This window comes from Asterias amurensis, chromosome 1, assembly GCF_032118995.1.
Source record: "Asterias amurensis chromosome 1, ASM3211899v1".
Lineage (NCBI taxonomy): Eukaryota > Metazoa > Echinodermata > Asteroidea > Forcipulatida > Asteriidae > Asterias > Asterias amurensis.
The window spans coordinates 7,479,142-7,499,351 of NC_092648.1; the positions used below are offsets into that span (position 1 = coordinate 7,479,142).

Genomic DNA, 20,210 nt, shown 5'->3' on the forward strand with positions numbered 1-20,210 from the left:
TTGGATTCCACAGAGAGGACTTTGACTTAGATTCCACAGAGAGGACTCTGACTTGGATTCCACAGAGAGGACTCTGACTTGGATTCTACAGAGAGGACTCTGACTTGGACTCCACAGAGAGGACTCTGACTTGGATTCCACAGAGAGGACTCTGACTTGGATTCCACAGAGAGGACTCTGACTTGGACTCTACTGAGAGGACTCTGACTTGGACTTCATAGTGAGGACTTTGACTTAGATTCCACAGAGAGGAATTTGACTTAGATTCCACAGAGAGGACTCTGACTTGGATTCCACAGAGAGGACTCTGACTTGGATTCTACAGAGAGGACTCTGACTTGGATTCCACAGAGAGGACTCTGACTTGGACTCTACTGAGAGGACTCTGACTTGGATTCTACAGAGAGGACTCTGACTTGGACTCCACAGAGAGGACTCTGACTTGGACTCTACTGAGAGGACTCTGACTTGGACTTCATAGTGAGGACTTTGACTTAGATTCCACAGAGAGGACTTTGACTTAGATTCCACAGAGAGGACTCTGACTTGGATTCCACAGAGAGGACTCTGACTTGGACTCCACAGAGAGGACTCTGACTTGGACTCTACTGAGAGGACTCTGACTTGGACTTCATAGTGAGGACTTTGACTTAGATTCCACAGAGAGGACTTTGACTTAGATTCCACAGAGAGGACTCTGACTTGGATTCCACAGAGAGGACTCTGACTTGGATTCCACAGAGAGGACTCTGACTTGGATTCTACAGAGAGGACTCTGACTTGGATTTCACAGAGAGGACTCTGACTTGGACTCTACTGAGAGGACTCTGACTTGGATTCTACAGAGAGGACTCTGACTTGGACTCCACAGAGAGGACTCTGACTTGGACTCTACTGAGGGGACTCTGACTTGGACTTCATAGTGAGGACTTTGACTTAGATTCCACAGAGAGGACTTTGACTTAGATTCCACAGAGAGGACTCTGACTTGGATTCCACAGAGAGGACTCTGACTTGGACTCCACAGAGAGGACTCTGACTTGGACTCTACTGAGAGGACTCTGACTTGGACTTCATAGTGAGGACTTTGACTTAGATTCCACAGTAAAACACCAGCATTTTACAAGTGGCTCATTAAAATACCCATTCCGTCTGTAATAAACAATCGCTTACAAATCATTTTTTTCAATCTAAGAACATCGCTGTAATGATGCTGACAGAAACCTGGCTCTGACATAAAGATCTATGCATAATGCATGAGATCATTAACCACCTCGTTTCACATTCTTCAATGTTCCCTGTCTAGCCAACAGATATGATGGCAGGGTTCTCCACAGGCGGTTTTGTCTGGGCTCTGCGCCCTTCCAAAATGCCAAATGCGCCCAGTCAAGAAATAATTCGCCCAGACAAAATTGTCTAGCGCCCAGGCAAACAGTTTTGAAAAATACATCATAACACACACAAACAACTGTTTCAATGGGCTAGTAGATTAAACTTTTTGTATAAGTAGAGTGCAACGACTGGTACCTATTTCATAACGACATGGATCGCTTGCATTTTTCTCTGTGTCCCTGGGCATCCTGACTACATGTTTAGCCGAAGACTCAATAATTGAGTCAACCTCGCGCTATCATGAGAGATATTATTATTGTACATTGTCCATGAGGGGCCTGAGGTTGACACTTCTTTGGTTGTTGAAACAAACAGCGTGGTAGGAGATCGATCAGAGACGCAAACTTGAAACTCGCATTCCAAATGGGCGGGATCTTATTAAATATGCACATGTGTAAGAATAGTCATGCGCAGTAAACACTTTAAATGTGTGTGGAACTAATAGGCACAGGTTTTCACACCATGCGTAGCAGTACGTCAAAAAAATGTATACCTTGACTGAATTTTCTAGCGTTTTAGTTTTGTCTAAGCTTCGTGAAATGTTAGAATTTTAGACTTCAAATCAAATTTCGCACCATGGGTAGTAGAAGTAAACCCAAAGATGTATACCTCAATTTAATGGAATTTTATACTTCAAAAATTCAATCTCGAGATGATTGAATATCGCGATGTTTTTTTGACAGATACATCTTGGGTTAAAAAAAAGCAATATCGCCCAAGCTTACTATTGATGTCAGTCCATTTGAAAACTCAGTCATTTGTGACTAACATAATGTATTCACTATGTGATCATCTACATACTACCACCATCAGTAAAGAACCAATTGAAAACATCTACATTGTACCTTCCTGACAGATTTTGGTAACTTTATGATGCAACTAAGAATTTTTTTTTTTCCATTCCATGTTTTTCTTGCGGGCTCCGCTTTTTTCCCCTTCCGTGTTTTTCTTGCGGGCTCCGCTTTTTTCCCGTTCCGTTTTGGTCTTCTTTTTTTACATCCGAAATAGATCATCAAGCAGCACGTACCTGGAATCGGGAAGCACTTTAATTGCGATTTGATTTCGACTTGTGAGTCGGTGGCTAGACCCAGTAAAATGCTCCGCGTTGGTCTTTCATTGGAGCTGTTGTTGTTAATTTTTCGTTTAGCGCGATGTCCATTATAAATGTACTTCAATGTCATTGTTTCATTGCACCAATAGAGGGCACTTTACTAAAAGCTGTATTAAAAACCCAACAACTGAGACAAGACTAGGCACACATAGTTTTCCCCCACACAATGTATGTTGTTTGTGTGTATTTTTGCGACAAGTAAATAATATGGCAGTTAGCGACGAGGACGCATCGCGCTTGTGGAATTACTCCTAAGGAATGCTACAAAAATATCTTGAAAATGAGGATGCACAACACATTGTTACATTTAAGAATTGTGTCCTATGTTTCTGTGAATGTCTGCGCTGCAGTTTAAAGCCTTTTACTTTCGTAGTGCTGGCCCAAAATCCGGACAAGTTTCTCGATGGCCCAAAATCCGGCAAAACAACTTTCCGATTTTTTTTTCATGATCCACTCACAGGCCTGTTAGGACTAGTCATACAGTGTAGGAGATATATTAAAACATATGGCTAGTCCTAACGTATTTCTTAGCCTACATACACACACAAACAATTGTGTATACACCTGCAACCGTGGACCTCCTATCTAGACAGAATAGAGACTTGAGATGAGAATATAAAAACGCAGACACAGTAAAGACATGGGTAGACTCATACTGATGGAACACAATCAGCTGTATTTGCGATTCATGTAAATCAAGGATTCTACTACAAAAGAGGTTTTCCGCGTAGCGCACAGCGTGAAGGGAGACCGCAAATTTATTCAACTCTAGCTGATACAGCTACACCTCTTCTAATCAAATATTTTGAGGGTGAAAATAAAGGAATATGCAGCTTCTTTCAGTAGATTTTTATTGAAAATATTGGTAGCAAAATCATTACAATGAGGGCAATGTATAAAACCACACTTTTGTGCACTAAACACATGACATCATGTGAACATTCTCTAGAATTTCCAATTTGGTGGAACTGTCAAGTCTTTAATCTCAAGCCTTTTTTGCATAATTTTACCAAAAGAGGGCTTATGGCGTCTTCTTTTTTATATGGACCATTTGTAAGTCTGAAATTCGGACCCTGATATTTTCATAAGGGACTATCCCGGTTTCTGAGTTTTGAAGACCCTAAAAATCATGACTGTCCCAATTTTATTTTTAAAAAGTTAAAAAGTTACTGGTAAACAACTGAAACAAGTCTAGTTGTATGTGGGAGTAAAACAATGGTTCCTTGTTGCAATAAATGATGGTACGGTGTTTTAAAGTTCGTAAAATGGTTTGACAAGTCGTGATTTTTCGCTATATTTATTGTGGCTGCGATCGCCCCGCGAATATATTAACGCATGCACTGGTCCTTCTATTTGCCGTCAACTCAACCACTACGCAGATGGACTAGTCTTGGACTTGACTAGTTTCGACACAAGATGTCAGCTTTCATTTAATAAATATTCATAAATACCCCAGACAGTTTCTCTACTCCTATTGGTGAAGAGAGCGTCACGTGGGGGTGTTTAAACAAACGGTTGATAATGACCAGTGTTTATAACTGGCTGGCTTCCGCATGTCAGGTGCACAAGATTATCACGCAATTCATAGCTATTAGTAGCAGCGCGTAATCTACTTCTAAGCGCGCACGTAATCTATTTTACACAACCCACGCGCAACAGACTCTTCACAAAGTTTTTGAAAAGAATATTTCAAACCTCGAATTTTCAACTGTCAAAGTGTCTATAATTGTATTTTTTAAAAGTTTTTTTAGCAAAAGAACATTTATGAATGGGAATAAAAGAGTAGTGACTCGTTCTTAGACATCCGTTTAAAACCTTGCAGGGTTGTTGCCGTGCGCTAAAGGCCCTTGCCTTCGCCTCGGGCCTATCACACGGCAATTCGACCCTGACGGCTTTAAACGGCCGTGTAAGAACTCGTCGCTACCCTTTTATTCCCTTAATTACTCATTCACCATTGATCAATCAACATTAACATAATATGTAAAACTAACATTTATTTAATTTTGTTGTGTCTTCATTTCAGGGAAAGACATCTATAATACTGCGATTTCTTGAGAAAGAGGAACCTCCCAAACCAACTACAGCACTTGAATATACATTCGGTAGAAAAGCCAAAGGACATAACATGGTACATGTAGTTTTAATTACATTATATTTTGAAAATAGAATTAGCCGTTGCAAACTGCTTACCAATTAAAAAGACCTTTGGTTCAATTAAAACAAGTATCTAATGACCTGAAATTTTGACCCTAGCAGAGTCTTGACGGCTAAATGGCAACACAACACATTTATGATTAAGTATACAAATGTAATAGAAACAGTCAAAATAGAAATATATGAATATAGCGGGGGGGGGGGGGGTGATTAGAAGAAGCTGATCACTTATCGTTAATGAGGGGGACTTCTCATTTATTAAACCCACAAATGAACATCAATACTTCCACTCGACCAGCTTTCACCCTGCCTCTGCAAAACCAACATTAGCCTAGAGTCAGGACCTCATCCGACTCTGTTTAATCTGTTCTGATTATATCCACCACCCACAGGGACTTAGAAAAAAACACACCTTGTCTCCTTGGATCATGTGTGTCAGGGCTATCAAGCAGTCCATTGGGTAATCTAGACAGCCCATAAGGCTCTTTCTAGGGAGTCGATACTTTCCCAAGGACCCAGGCAACCAGAGAGCTGCAAGGGGAAAGTTCCTTTTGTTGTTACCTACATGTACCCTCACTTCCTCCCATTCCTAAAATACCCAGTTCTAACTATCATATTCTTCACAAATGACAATGACTTCAAAATGCTGTACTGGAATAACCCAAAGTTGCCTACAGATGACCGCTCAGTCTCAGGGATCTCATCGCTCGGGCAGAAGTCCCGTGGCCCCCCCCCCCCCCCCCACCCCAATAACGATTAATCCTCCTTGGAACTTTTAGCTGTTCCAACACTTCCAAATACATCGTTTGCAGACAACACATCAGAGAATTACACTCCTTCACCAGCCATACCGTTGGTACCACATTAGCCAAGGGGTCTTTGTGAAGTTTCAGTATTCCTAATCACTCCATACTGACCTGAAATAATGAAAACCTTAAATGGTCATAACTCCTGATTGCAATGATGTTTTTAAATATTGCTTCTTACATGTAGATTTATATGACTTGAAACTTAAATTAAATCAAACTATTGCTTTTTACATATAGATGTATAAGAAAAGATGAACCTCAAAGAATTAATCAATGGTTTCAGTTGAGTGAGCTAAAATAATGAAAAACTTGAATAGGCATAACTCCTTGTTGCCATGATGTACTGACTTGAAATCTAAATCAAATATTACTTTTTACATAAATAAGATGCATATGAAACACTAAAACTCAAAGAGTGCATCACTGAAGAGTGCAAAATGTTAATCAAATATTACTGCTTACATGTATATAATATGAAAAGATAAAACTCAAAGATCACTTGCTCCAGTTGAATGAGTTAAAGCAATAACAACCTTAAATGGTCATTACTTCATACTTGTCAATGTCCCCACCCCTGTGACCATCAGTTGATCAAATGATTGGTTTTTCTGTCAGTCATGGGTTCTATTTGGTAATCAGCAACTTGCCATGGCAGCTTCGCTGTTCTAGTATGTTAAAAGCATAACAATTTTGAAAAATCTTTAAACAATTTGTTGTACATTTTTAGTTTTTGTCACAATCAACATCAACATGCACATGATGCTCAACCAGTGACTAGCGCGTAGTATGCATCTATCTTTTCATATTCCAATCGCACTTGTGTGATAACTTATATTAGTACCCGTACTTATTCTATTATTACACACACAACCCAATGCGCACCAAACATAATTCTTTGAAAATTTTACCAACTTAAAAAGTTTGCTACGAAGCAGATTGTCACTACGAGAAAATTGTCTATGTTTAAAAAAAATAAAAATGTTTTTTTAACAAAGAGGCCTTTATAAATGGGAATGAATAAAAGAGTGATGACCCATTCTTAATTGTTTGTTTAAAAACGAGTCACCACTCTTGTTTTCCCTTATTGAAAACTAGGCTGTACGTATGTATGTGATTGGAAATGCTACTTCCATTTTAGTGTAAGACTTAATTTATTCTCAGTATTCACTGTTAATAACGTTTTATTCCGGTGGATTTTTATCTTAAAACTTGTACATGTACATCTAATAATAAACCAACGGATAATGGATATTTGCAATATATCGACAACTCAATTGGATGTTCAAGAAATTGATATTTAAGAATCATTATAAACCCCACCATGGGGTTCTACACATTATCAGAAAGGATTTTTTTTAATTTGACACAAACTTTTCTCTAATGTGGCCTTTTCTTCTGGTTCATACCAGAAGTTAAAAGTAGAAAATAGTCAGCGTATAATTCACATAAATTGACTCACCTTTTTGCAAAATGGTGTTATAGGTTTTGTACACGTTTTGATAATGAACAATGATGTGAATCAACAACAGTATTTATATATGTTTTTTACAGACAAAGGATGTTGCTCATATGTGGGAGCTTGGAGGAGGTACTTTCCTATCTGAGCTTGTTGAAGTACCAATCAAACAGGATATGTTACTGTAAGTACATGTAGAATGGTTTCTGATCATTTAGACAGAGCCATTACCATATGTTTTGGCCTATAAGTTGCAAGGAATTTAAGCCACAGCACTAGTCAATCACCCTCCAAAAAATATCACAGGTCATTTTATAAGCCGCCTGGAATAAGCCCCATCAGAAAATTTTAAGTTCTCAGTTTTATAGAAGAAGACAGGGTTTGAAGAAGGGGATCAGTCAAAGCACTTCTCTTTGCAGGGGAGAATTCAGGATTTTACCAAGCAGCAAATGGTGAATGCAATTTGTGGCGTCTGTGAGCCTGTAACGTGAAGCCCTAACGGCATGGGTTACGGGGCCTGCTTAAATGCTCCTTAGCAGTAAGGATGCTTGATGCTCTGTGGTGCGATCTCATGCGATATCTGACTACTGTAACCAATTTATAGCGTAGCACTGATTCATCAGTGGCCACGATAAGCTGCAACTTCAGGTGTCTACTCATTTTTGTGCACAATACATTTTTCATGCTAGGAGTGCTTTGATATCTAGATATTTGAAAGTCGGCCCGTCTTAAGTTTGTCCCCATTGATTGCTTTGAGGCATGTACCCTTGTCATCCGTATTGTATGCCATGTACTTTGTCGTCTTGATGTTTAACTGCAGACCCACTTTTTGACATTTAGTCTCCACCCTTTCAAGAAGCTCTTTGGCTTGACTGATTTGTTCTGTAAGTAGGGCAATGTCATCTGCAAAGTCAAGGTCCCCCCTCCCCCACCCCAGAGGTCTGTCGATGTTGGACTATAGGCAAACCAAAACGGTCCGTATGGCACAACACTGGACAACACTGGCTAAGATAGTTTGTGAAAAAAACAACACTCTGTTCTACATTTGTCAAATGTCAAGAAACGGACTGGCTTGCAGGGCGTTTTCAATCACAACTTTTCTTGTTTGTCAGTATCTTTGTTTGGGCTCTGCCACTCAGAAGCATATACCGTATTTTCCTGCGGATAAGACGCTCGGCGGACAAGGCGCAGGACGCTAAAATGTCCCCAAAAAATTCAAACGTCAGCAGACAAGGCGCACCGCCGCACAAGGCGCACTTTTAACCGCACACAAAAGAACACCTGGCGCCACCCGGTGTCAGTACATTGACACAAAGACGTAATTTGTTGCCTTTGAGAACCTACGTATACCGACCTTTATCCAATCAGCCAACGCTGTACATTGTATATTGTTAATAACATAAAGTTCGGCCCAATCAGCGGGCAGAAACCATGGTCCACGCACCGTCTGAAGTTAATTTTATTTGCAACATGAACACAATGCCTATCTGGACATCCGACGTCCCACAACGAGGATCTTTGCTGATACAGATACATTGCAACGACAGACGGACGTAGCGTGTGTTTGTAGTAATGTATCGTACGGCCGGGATGTCGCTGCATGCACATTAATATGCACATGTACACTGTGGATTGCGCTGCTCAATCTCGAGATTGCACAACAGATGTTGGAGACATGTGGGCACCGTATTGAGCGATGTTCGCCGACGAGTTGCGCTACGCCCTCGCATTTGCGCTGCCTGGAAATGCGCCAAAATTCCCACGTGACTGTGCGGATCCCAAGCGCAAGCATGCTCAGACATAGCCTGAACGTATAGATACGCAGTCAAATTCCAATGCGGACTTGAGAGCAGTGACTATTTGGGCATCTATGTCACTGCACGTTCAGTGTATCCAAAGGGAATCACTGGATCTAGCGGCAGGGACGCGTCTTTATCCTTGCGGAGAAAGACACCTCGAGTCGTGTCTCAATGCGTATATTGCTGGTTCGTGTAATTTTTACCAATAGAGGGCGTTTAACCTCACGCAATTACATTGTTCCAAAACGCCCTCAAGCGTTCAATGTTTCTTGTATTTATTGTCACAAGCACAGTAACAACGACTATAGGCGTGATATCTGCTTTTGTGTTGCGTGATTAAATTTACAGACCTCGGAACGGTTGCGCTTTGGGGCTAATTTTCTGTGTCATTTTGAGAGATTTTCGAGTCTGAACTTGGACATCGTTGATTTTACAGGCAAGTTTCATGCAAGGGCAACCATGATTTTAACAACCGTTCCTACCCGAAGTTTTGAAGCAATAAAATAATTCAATAAAATAAAATGTGGTTTCTTCCCTATTTTTTTTTGGCTAGTGTTGTATTATTTTATTTGGCATTACAAACAAATACAGATCATATCCTAGTAAGATAATGCTACGTTCCCATAATACTTTTTAAATGCAAACGTCTAAAAAGAGGCAATAAATATTCAGCCTAAAGCACACTTTAGAGATCGTTGTTCTCTACAACAAAAACCCTCAAAGTTTCCCACACAATAGCGGTTGGGTGAATGACGTTTGTATGAAGTTATTGACTGTCAATCGTTTTCGGAACGAATACCCGGCCACACAGAAAACTGTTTGTACGCCGCCGACGTCTGTTCCAAAAACTAGACACATTGCGGCATTTATGGAATGAAAGCACGGTCATGGGGAATTAACACGTTGCAGCATTGTTGGAATAATTGGACCGTCTGGGGGATTGCGGCATTGTTCAAACGAAAATACGGTCTCAGTGTCTGAATAGCCTTGTTCGACTGCATTATTGAGTAAGGATTCTTCACACAAAGATCGTTGATTTGAACTGGACATAAAGGTATTTTTTCTTTCCCCAATGCAAATTTAACATCTATTAAAGGTATTTTTTATTTCACGCAGTGATCATAAAAAAAAATCAATCGTCAGCAGACAAGGCGCACCGAAAGATAAGACGCATCGATGATTTTGGGGTCTAAAAAGCACGTCTTATCCGCAGGAAAATACGGTAATCACTAGCCGTTGTGTCCATAGTCTTGGCGCAAGACTATGGTGCTTGATATTGGATAGTGTACTGCGCGCAGTTATAATGGGCCAAAGCGCGCCCGCCACGGTTTTTATTGGACGGCTTGTAATCTAGACTATACTGGCAAGCTACCATAGTCTTGGACTTCTTGCAGCGCTGCGTGCACTGTGGGCGTTGCCGTATTATGTAAATAAAACCGTTGTCAAGGTTGTGTACATGTAATGCATACATGTATATTCAATGTGTGAACAACATGGCAGCGCCCAGCAGCATGAAGTTGGGCCATGGTCGCATGGTCGGACGTACGGGACGAACGAGTGATAGTTTGCCTGGTTTGCCTTACCTTAAGGCTACGTATGTGTGGGGGTATGTACCACACGTACCACACATTGTCACACTAGTCGCACAGTCGAGACTATTAAAATCACTAGTCGTGATGCGACTACTTTAGACTACAAAAATAGTCACGCCTACCTGTTTGGTGAACCAATTGTATCGCTCATGACTTTTCATGGCAACATAATTTACTATGAAACACAATCAGTGACACCAGTCCATCAATCCTCTCAGCACGAAATTTACCATATTGCCCCTGCGGCAAACAAGTCGCGACTAGTGTCAAAGTCATGACTATTTGAGGTGTGACTAGTCGAGTAGTAAATTTCACTAGTGGCCCAGGCTTACTGATGTCTGGTTGTGTTTCATAGGTAAATTATGTTGTCGTGAAAAGTCGTGACTGTGAGCGACACAATTGGTTTAGCAAGCAGGAAAAGTCGCAACTATTGTAGTTGTTGTGGTGGCTCGATTTAGCGAGTAGGTGAATAATGGCTGTCGCAACTCGACTAAGCAATAACTAGTTGCGATCAGTCGTAGTGCGTACCACTAGTCGCCCATCACAGGCTTTCCCACAGCAGCCTTTAAAGTGCACAGTTATCACAGCAGTTATACACAATACTGTTTGTACTATGTACTTGTGTGAGCGGCTGAGCCTACGACCACTCTTCTAAATTGTGGGGTGCAATGCAGTTTTCATCTGATTCTCTGTGTCTTAGATAGTTTATGGCAATTGAAAGACCATGTTGCTCATCTCGCCCAACTCTTCCACTTAGTTGTACATTTCCATCAATTTCCCTTGGTGTTCAAAATAATGACAAATATCAACCCCAGTCCAAAAGCATCAGTTGCTAAGAGTATGCACACAGCTCCCTCAGGGTTGAAAAAGCTATGTAAACTCATCTTGAAAGTCAATCTCTGTATTGGTATGATACATGTCGACAATAAATTTTGATACGTTGGTGGAACTTTGCGGCAAAATGTAGAGTACAGTTCATCACATATGTCTTTCTTGATTGACAGTTAATATGATGTTCCATCTTTTCCTTTTTTCTTACGTCCTCTGCAAAACAGCAAAATATCTCTTCCACAAATACATACGCTTGAACCTTGATTCTGTCACTTGAATCAAGAACTCCATTCCTTAAATGCAGAGCAGTCGACTGCCCATTCATCTGACAAGACGAGGCTTAAAAAGTAAACTACTTCAGTACTCCAAGGTGGTCATGCAGCAATTCTCTAAAGGCAGACTCATTTCCTGGAAATGTGCCCTATCAGAAGAATGAAACAAATACAAACCATAGAATAAGTTCAGTGATTTTATTGGGTCTCATTGTGCGAAACTTTTTCTGCATCAAGCTTAATGTAAAATGTGTTGTTTTGATTATAATATTAATCCGTTGACCATCGAGGGTTACGATCATCAATCAACCCAACTATAGCAATTGCACTGAAGAAAAATGTCAGTAAAAAAAAAATGTTAGCCAGTGAGCCATTTTCAAATCAAGGGATATGCTTCTGTGTGCATTGAAGTGTTGGTGACTCAAGTCAGACAAATCCAACCTCACATAAAGCTGGGCTCATACTACTCCTATGATGAACTATATGTTCGTTCCGCTACCGAAACAAACCTCATGTAGTAGGAGTAGGCTCGTACTTCCTTCGAATGGGAATGTGAAGTGGATTTTGGTGAGGCAAAACTTTAACGAGCTGCCCTTCCATAGTGTAACACAAGAAAATTTTGCTTCGCATGATGAAATAGCACTAGCAGGAAGAAGGAGGCTATGTACATAACAACAAGTTTTGAAGTAAGGTTTGTTCAGAGCAAATTAGGTGCCACAAACAATGACTACTTTATGACATTTGGTTTTCTATACAGATTCGATCAATATAAACAAGATTCTCCCCACTCACCACTTTGTGATACTGACAGTTATACATTGACTTGGGATCCATGACTTGCACAGTTTTTGCAAACGTTGGTTGTATATGGTTGTATACCATGCTCTAGTTTATTCACACCCGGACACACAGTCTAACCATGGTCCAACTGCTTGCATGCAGAGGCACTTGAAGAACTGACAGAGTTTATTGCAACACAGACCGTCAGCAGAGAGGGCACTAGCTGGTATATTTTGACATAGTCGTTAATTCATTCCCATCTAGATAGCAGATCAATATAGCTTCGGCTTGCTTTTTCATCTTTAGCATTCATAACCTTGAACAATCTTAATATTTTTCTTACGATTCGTCCTCCACGACAAACACGGAGCTGCCAATGCCGTGAATTCATAACATGAATGACCCTGGGTCACAGAATACATTATGCTAATTTATTACTACGATCGCACACTGATTGGTTGTATCGGTTCCGTCGGAAAGCTGAAGCAGAAAACAATGAACAAGTTAACACAGCGCTGCAGGAAGTCCAAGACTATGGTAGCTTGCCTCTATAGTCTAGATTACAAGCCGTCCAGTAAACTAAATCATACCGTGGCGGGCGCGCTTTGGCGATTTACAACTGCGCGTACACTATCTATACTATTAAAAGCGTAACCCGCGCCATCTTGGGTTGAAAATTAGAAGGATCAGTGGCATGGCATCCTTGTGGAAATCAACACGGTTAAGTGTGTGGAATTCAACACGTTTGTGTGGTTTCAGACACTGGGTTGCAAGTCTACAAAACCCTGACCGAAACTCCCACTTACAAGTCATCTGATTGGAGAAAGTTTGGGCAGTGACCGTGTGTCAACCACTGGTCGATGTTGTTACCAGACTTCCTAGAAATCTTTCTGACAGGCAACTCATTGGACAGTGTTTCGCAGATGGTTCTCCGGATTGGTTCACTCATTGCCCCTTGCCCGCCCACCCGCCATTCGATCCGCCCTTTTTGGTCGGGTTACTTTCATGTTGTACTAAGCATGGTTCTCCGGATCGGTTCATTCACCGCCGCGCAGGGTCGAAAGGGTCAAAGAGGCTGGGTGCAGGACAAAACCGAAACAAGTCTCAGAAATTTGCATTGAATGAATGAAGTAACTCACAGATTGATGTTTCGCAGCCGACTATGTGTCAACCACTGGTCGATGTTGTTATCAGACTTCCTAGAAATCCTTCTGACAGGTGACTCATTTGTTGAAAAGATTAAATGGATAATATTTATAAAAAAACATTCACTTCCAAACGGCATGAGAATTATCATGATGGACAAGGATGGGATCAAACGGAAGCTTTATAATTTGGAAACATTGGGTAGGGCCGGCTATAGGTTGGAAGGTGTCTAAGGGAACTTTACAATTAATAACATTTTGGGGTGGGGGGGGGGGCTTACGCAAAGAGGCTAGCCTCTCCTTACATTCTGGTCAGTGTATTGTGAGTGGTGTGTTGTCTGGTTTTGAGACAGGCCACCTGTTGCTTGGTGAAGGAGGTCGCCGTGGGACCACTTTAGGTTGAAAGTGGGTGGCGACCTCGGACTTACAAAAATCTCCATACAGAAATTGCACTATTGATGCAAAACTTATCTTGCTGTTTTTAAACTATGGACACTATCTTTTGCCAGTAAACTCAAATGAGTACATGAATACTGTTTTAGAATACGGTCTGTTCATGGAGGTATAGTGTTGCAGTTTCAGAGTTTACCCCATCACGGAAGTTTGTGAAACTTATACACGTACGTCTAAGGCTGTTTTGAAGCTGTAAAAAAGAACTTTGCATTTGGTCAAAGTTGTTAAGCAAAACGACAACAAGTTTCCTTTTGAATAAGTCCATTCACAAAATTGGTTAGAGCAGTGTGTCGGTCAGGTCTCAGAATGTACATTTTGCCTAATCCATTTTGTAGCCTAATTTAGCAATCGGCCCGTCGGGTTGGTTACTGGAGATAATATTAACAAAAGAGACCTCATGCAGCTGAATGGGGTACATTTTTAGGAGTTTGTATATTGACCCAAACTGGACGTAACAAACCCTAAAAATAACTTGACATGCTTTCTGAAAGTGAAATAAGTTAGAGAAAATTAAGGAGTGAGGACAAATTTATCGTTTTTATTTAGTTTGTACAATATAGGGTTCCAGAGATATGGGATGTATGGAAGTTTGTTCCTAGAGCAGCATGAACATGAACGCGGTCAGAAATTGTGTCGTTTGTCGTTAAAATTTCGTGAGATGCAATAAGCCCAAAGTGACAATAAACAAAACACTTTTTTGATGTTCACGTTAAGTGCTCCCGTAACATGCAGCCTATTGACAAGACAGTTTACGAGACCAATTCAGATGAGAATAAATTAAAAAGAGGCCTACGCTCTTACCGCCCCCCCCCCCCCTGAAAAAAACACCCAAAAAACAGTAGATAAATTAGATTTGTGGCACACAGCATGTTCCGAAAACTCGCTTTACTTATAGTGCTGTAGCAACGCTATGTATCGTTGGACGTGAAAATGTCATTTTTTGACGATGTTTTTTAAAAAGGAAATGCAAGCATTATGAATGTTAATTGAGTGTGTGGGGAAAGTTTTGGTAGTGTAGTACAAATAAACTTTAGTTATTGCTGGCTAACGGTCAGTTTCACCTATCAACGCTGATTTGAAAAACGTATAGCGTTAAGGAGGCCCAAAATATTAGACCCCTATAAGGCTCACGGGGGAGCCTTATAGTTTCTAGAAGTATGCATAAGGCACGTCGTCTAACCCGAAACGAGGTGGGCGCAGCCACTGCAAGTAGTGGCGGACGTGCGAAATAGCTTCATTTTGGGTTAGAATTATGACGCCATGCATAAATATTAAGAGAGGCATATAACACCCTCACCCACATTACATTTCGAAATATTTGTGAAAAGGATTTTCATCATCTAGCGGGGTGCCGCGCGAAGTGCGGCATCCCGCTAGTCCAATATCAAGCACCATAGTCTTGGGCCAAGACTACTGTGTCCAGAGATCACACCCAAATCTCTGCTGAAAACCCATTCATTCCTTTATGCCACAGTTTCTGATGCATTCTTAATTGTGTTAAATGCTTCCTTTGGTAAAGGGGTAGAGATTTAGGGTACTCTGTGTTGCTTGGTTTATTTACCAGAAAAAAATACAAATAAACAAATAATACATTTTAGTATTTATTATAATATGCAAACCGATCCTATTTATAATTCCTATGCAGTTCTTCTTCATTCATGCTGATTCTTGACCTTTCCCATCCTAATGAACTGTGGATAACTATGGACGTTCTTATACAAACTACACTGAAGAGGATTGAACAGGTTATCTCAAAATCATCTGTTTCAAATCCAAAGATTAATGCGCAGATCAAGATGAGATCGAGAGAATTGTTTGGAGAGGATCATCCTGTGAGTATACAGAAATAACATTGTAATTTTGGTACATTTTTTTTTTCAATGGTCACATGATTTCAAATATTCATGGATAATATCAATTAGCTACATTAGCTTGATTTTTATTTGAATTTTTGCTGATTGGGTTTATTTAGATGGTACTGTGTGTTTGTTTTATCAACAGGACAAGGATATGATTGATCCTTTTCCACTACCTTTGGTCATTGTTGGCACCAAGTACGACATTTTCCAGGTATGGTTATTAAACAAATCTTTTAACCACTCAACCACTAACAGTAACACATGTTTCACTTGAGTTGATTTTACAATGATTCATCCAAGAATTTCTAGACACATACACCACCAACAATTAGACTAGGCAATAGAGCAGGTCAAGATTCTCTAGTATTTAAAGGAATATTACACCATTGGTAAGAAAAAAACTTGTCTAAGATCACAGATATACATGATTCTATTACAGAAAATATGTCGCCTCCTATTTATCTGCGCATGCGCAAGCAACTCATTTACACAAAACCAAAGGCTATAAAGTTGTCACCCACACACACTGCACCTCCCAGTAGCCCATACAAATCGTCCTTATTTTAGCGTGGGTTAGCTGTACACATGTTTTTAGGTCTGCTTTTAGCGATACATTTCGACACCACACCGCTGAATCCAAATCTAAAGATTATGACAGCGAACTGCAGAAATACTTGCCGTTCGTGTGGTAGTTCATTGTCGCCCTTGGACTTTGAAACATCCAGCATGCTTCCGCTGTCTTCTTTTTTTTCACAGGATAACCCTTGCGGAATCTGTTCTTACTGAACATCAGTACAGTGGAAATCTTTTACTTCATGGCTGGATAAAATCATGTCAGTTCTTACACTTTAGGCGACATAGTACAGTCCCCCTCATTGTGAATTATACCTTGTCACAGGCTCATTAGATACATACATATAAGCGCCACTCCAAACGAGACATCTGATCTGTCCCTGGTCAATCCCCTGCCATTTCCTGATCAGGATGCGTCGCAATCCCTCGAGAGTGGTGTCAGGCTTGATGGACTTGTTCACTTTCTTCTACTGCAGAAGTCACACACGGGCGGCCACTCCTTGGCAGGTTGTCCACATTTCCCTGAGCTTGGTAGCCATTCCACCATTTTACTGACCGTCGCTGGTGACGTTCCAACTTGATGAGCTGCAGCTCGAATCGACATACCGGCTTCTATCAAACCAATGATCCGTCCTCTTTCCTGTTTGGTCAGTTGAGCCATCTTTCCTGTTATCTTGAAACACCTTTCCCTGTCTTACCATAATCAGGGATTCTGGCTCTTAACCCATTTTGTTGTATGCCTCCCATCTTTGACCCCTTTGCTTGGTTACTGACAATTATTGCTGATGTTCATCGCAACCGATTTATCCAAAACGCAACAAACAAATAATTTATAAAGGGCGGGCAAAAGAAATGCTGATCTTACTCGTCACAATACAATGATTTAGCTTGAATAGGGGCTTTTGCAACTTTTGAAATTCGACCTTAAGCCACTCAAGTGCCCATAAATCCACCAAACAACATCGTAGCGCAACATAAGATGTGTCAAAATATGCAGAAATTAACGGTGAATAGAAATGAATAATTATTTTTGGGCATACTATTTCAGGTTCCGATATATCTGACCATTTGTAAGTGTTTAGATACTTTATTGGCGCAGTTTACTTGACTTGTGCTTTACCAATAGCCCTTCATTTGTTGTAAGTACTGATGTCATCTCGGGAGTCAGTGACCACAACGCAGTCATAGTCAACATTTCTGCTAAACCGAAACTCTTATGTCCACCTAGACGTAAAATTTATTTGTATAACAAAGCTAACATTGATGAATTCAATATAGAAATTTTAACACCAGAGTACATCAAACAATCAACCCTGGATCATCTTGTTGAAAACTTCAGCAATTTCCTGATCTGCACTATAAACCAAGCTTACGTCATCTAGCTGGAAACTACCGTGGATCAACAACTCAATAAAACGCGACATCTGCAAGAAAAAATGCCTCTACAAGAAAACTGAGCAACAACACAAGACCTTTTTGGAACTTCATCAAATCCAAGAGACAGGAAGTATTCGGTGTTTCGACATTATTAACACCAGATGGCGATACTGTTTCTTCCCCAACCGACAAAACCAATGTCTCAAATAAGCAATTTAGCTCGGTATTCACGACAGAAGACCTTAGTTTTATTCCACCTACGAGGGACTCATCTATTCCAGACATAGAAGTTGTTAAAAGACCTGAATCCCTCCAAGGCGTCTGGTCCTGATGCAATTCCAGCCAGAGTCTTGAAGGAATGCGCCTCTGCACTGGCACCCGTTTTTACCTAGATTTTCCAAAAATCACTTGACTCGGGCAAATTACCGCATGACTGGTTAGATGCAAATGTAACGCCTTTATTTAAAAAAGGCGACAGAAAGGACCCCTCCAACTACAGACCAATCTCCCTAACATCCATCCCCTTCAAACTTCTAGAACACTGTCTTTATCACCACATAATGGCTCACCTCGAGAAACATAACGTCCTGGCAGACAATCAGCACGGGTTTCGCAAGGGTCATTCCTGCGACACACAGCTAGCGGCATTAGTAAATGACATCGCAAGAATTCTTGACAACAAAAGTCAAGCAGACCTAATCATATTGGACTTTCGTAAGGCCTTTGACTATGTGCCCCACCAGAGGCTCTTGAAGAAGCTTCACAGCGTCGGAATCAGGAATGGTCACCTTAGCTGGATGGAATCATTCCTCACCTCACGTCATCAGCAGGTGGTACTAGAAGGAGCATCCTCGGCGAAATGTAAAGTTACCTCTGGTGTCCCCCAAGGTACCATTCTCGGACCACTGATGTTTTTGATTTACATTAACAACCTCCCTCAGGATTTGCTCTCCAAAGTCAGATTATTTGCAGATGACTGTATACTCTACCGGAAGATTACCTCACCTATGGACTCGATTTCACTCCAAAATGACATCAACACCCTTAACAGATGGGAAACTGACTGGCAGCTATGTTTCAACACCTCCAAGTGTCACTTGCTGAGGATTACACATAAGAAAAAACCAATTGTGTCTAGCTACCATATTGGCAACTCAAACCTTGCAGAAGTTAAACATCACCCATACCAAGGAATTGATCTCAGCCACGATCTGAAATGGTCAACACATATTAGTCAAATAAGCTCCAAGGCCAACAGGATGTTAGGGCTCCTAAAGAGGAACATCTACTACTGTAATAGCAATGTGAAATCCATAGCATACAAAACGTTAGTCAGACCACTACTCGAGTATGGCTCTACTATCTGGGATCCCCACTTCAACACAGACATTAAGAAACTTGAACAGGTCCAAAATCGGGCTGCCAGATTCACAGTTCGTGATTACAGCCGTGAGTCCAGCATTACTGCAATCCTAGGAAACCTCAACTGGGAATCACTCCGGGACAGAAGGACTAAATCTCGTTCAACATCCATCTACACAGAAACACATGGTTTAACACCTACATGCAATATAAAGGAATATCTCAATTCATGCACCGGCACAACCACAAGATCATCTAGTAGCCAGTATACATATAAACAAATCCGTGCCCATAAAGACTGTTACCAGTTCTCGTTATACCCCAGGACCTTACCATAGTGGGTCCTACTTCCCCAAGACATCCGTACAGCACCTGACCTTAAGTCATTTAAGGCTGCGCTAGACTCTATCAACATCCACCAAGTGACAGAAAAAGTGCATTACAACAACTAATGGTTTGTCAAGCTGCGTTGCGTTTAGACCCCTACCCGACGTACGACAACAACCTCAACAGGTGTTTGTACGGAGACCAATACAGATACAGATACAGACAATAGCACAAGCTACAATACATTGTTATGTTTCATCAGATTTATTAAAGCATTGGAATGTGCTGGTTGTATGCCGATGAATGTTTTACGTATTATAATTAATAAGTGAAAAAAATAAGGTTGATAAGATTAAAGGGACATACTGGCTCACCGTTTATGCAATTTAGTGGTGTAGAATCATAACTAAGTTCGTTTAAAAAATATCATGTAATTAGCGAAAAATTATTTTAAAAAACCAAAAGCAGTAAAAGGTCAGCGTATACACTTTTCCAGTCGTTGCAACTGTCAAATCTTTGTGACATTGTCGCGCAATGTTGTAAGTAGACTGGTGCTTTGTTTATATATCAATGTTTTACTGTGACCCAGTATAAGGATCCAGTCTACATATCCTTGTATTATAAACAACCAACATAAAGACACTGCTCTAGAATTGCAAAGGTCGTGGGTTCAAATACCACCCGAGAAATATGCCTGTGAATTTTTTCACAGAACTCGGGTAAGTACTGAGTATACAGTAATTACACACATCAGTGTGTATGGGGGAAAAACAAGAAGAAATATATACATGTACATGTGGGTAACTAGAATTATTTAAAAACAATTGTTTGAAAACTGGCTCTTCTTGCCCTTCGGGTATCTACCTGGAGTCTTACTTGTATTACAAATAAATACATTAATCATCACAACCTGTTTGA

General features: G+C 40.6%; 1 protein-coding gene across 3 annotated transcripts in view; it reads left to right on the forward strand.

The window, feature by feature from the left end:
• The window catches only part of LOC139944494 (cytoplasmic dynein 2 light intermediate chain 1-like), a 416,808-nt gene that overhangs the window by 338,284 nt on the left and 58,314 nt on the right, over positions 1 to 20,210 (forward strand). For all 3 annotated transcript variants that reach the window (XM_071941536.1, XM_071941544.1, XM_071941530.1), the window contains 4 exons: positions 4,527 to 4,631; positions 7,018 to 7,106; positions 15,440 to 15,626; positions 15,796 to 15,864. In XM_071941536.1, coding sequence (XP_071797637.1) covers positions 4,527 to 4,631; positions 7,018 to 7,106; positions 15,440 to 15,626; positions 15,796 to 15,864 — 450 coding nt within the window. The remainder of the gene's footprint in view (positions 1 to 4,526; positions 4,632 to 7,017; positions 7,107 to 15,439; positions 15,627 to 15,795; positions 15,865 to 20,210) is intronic.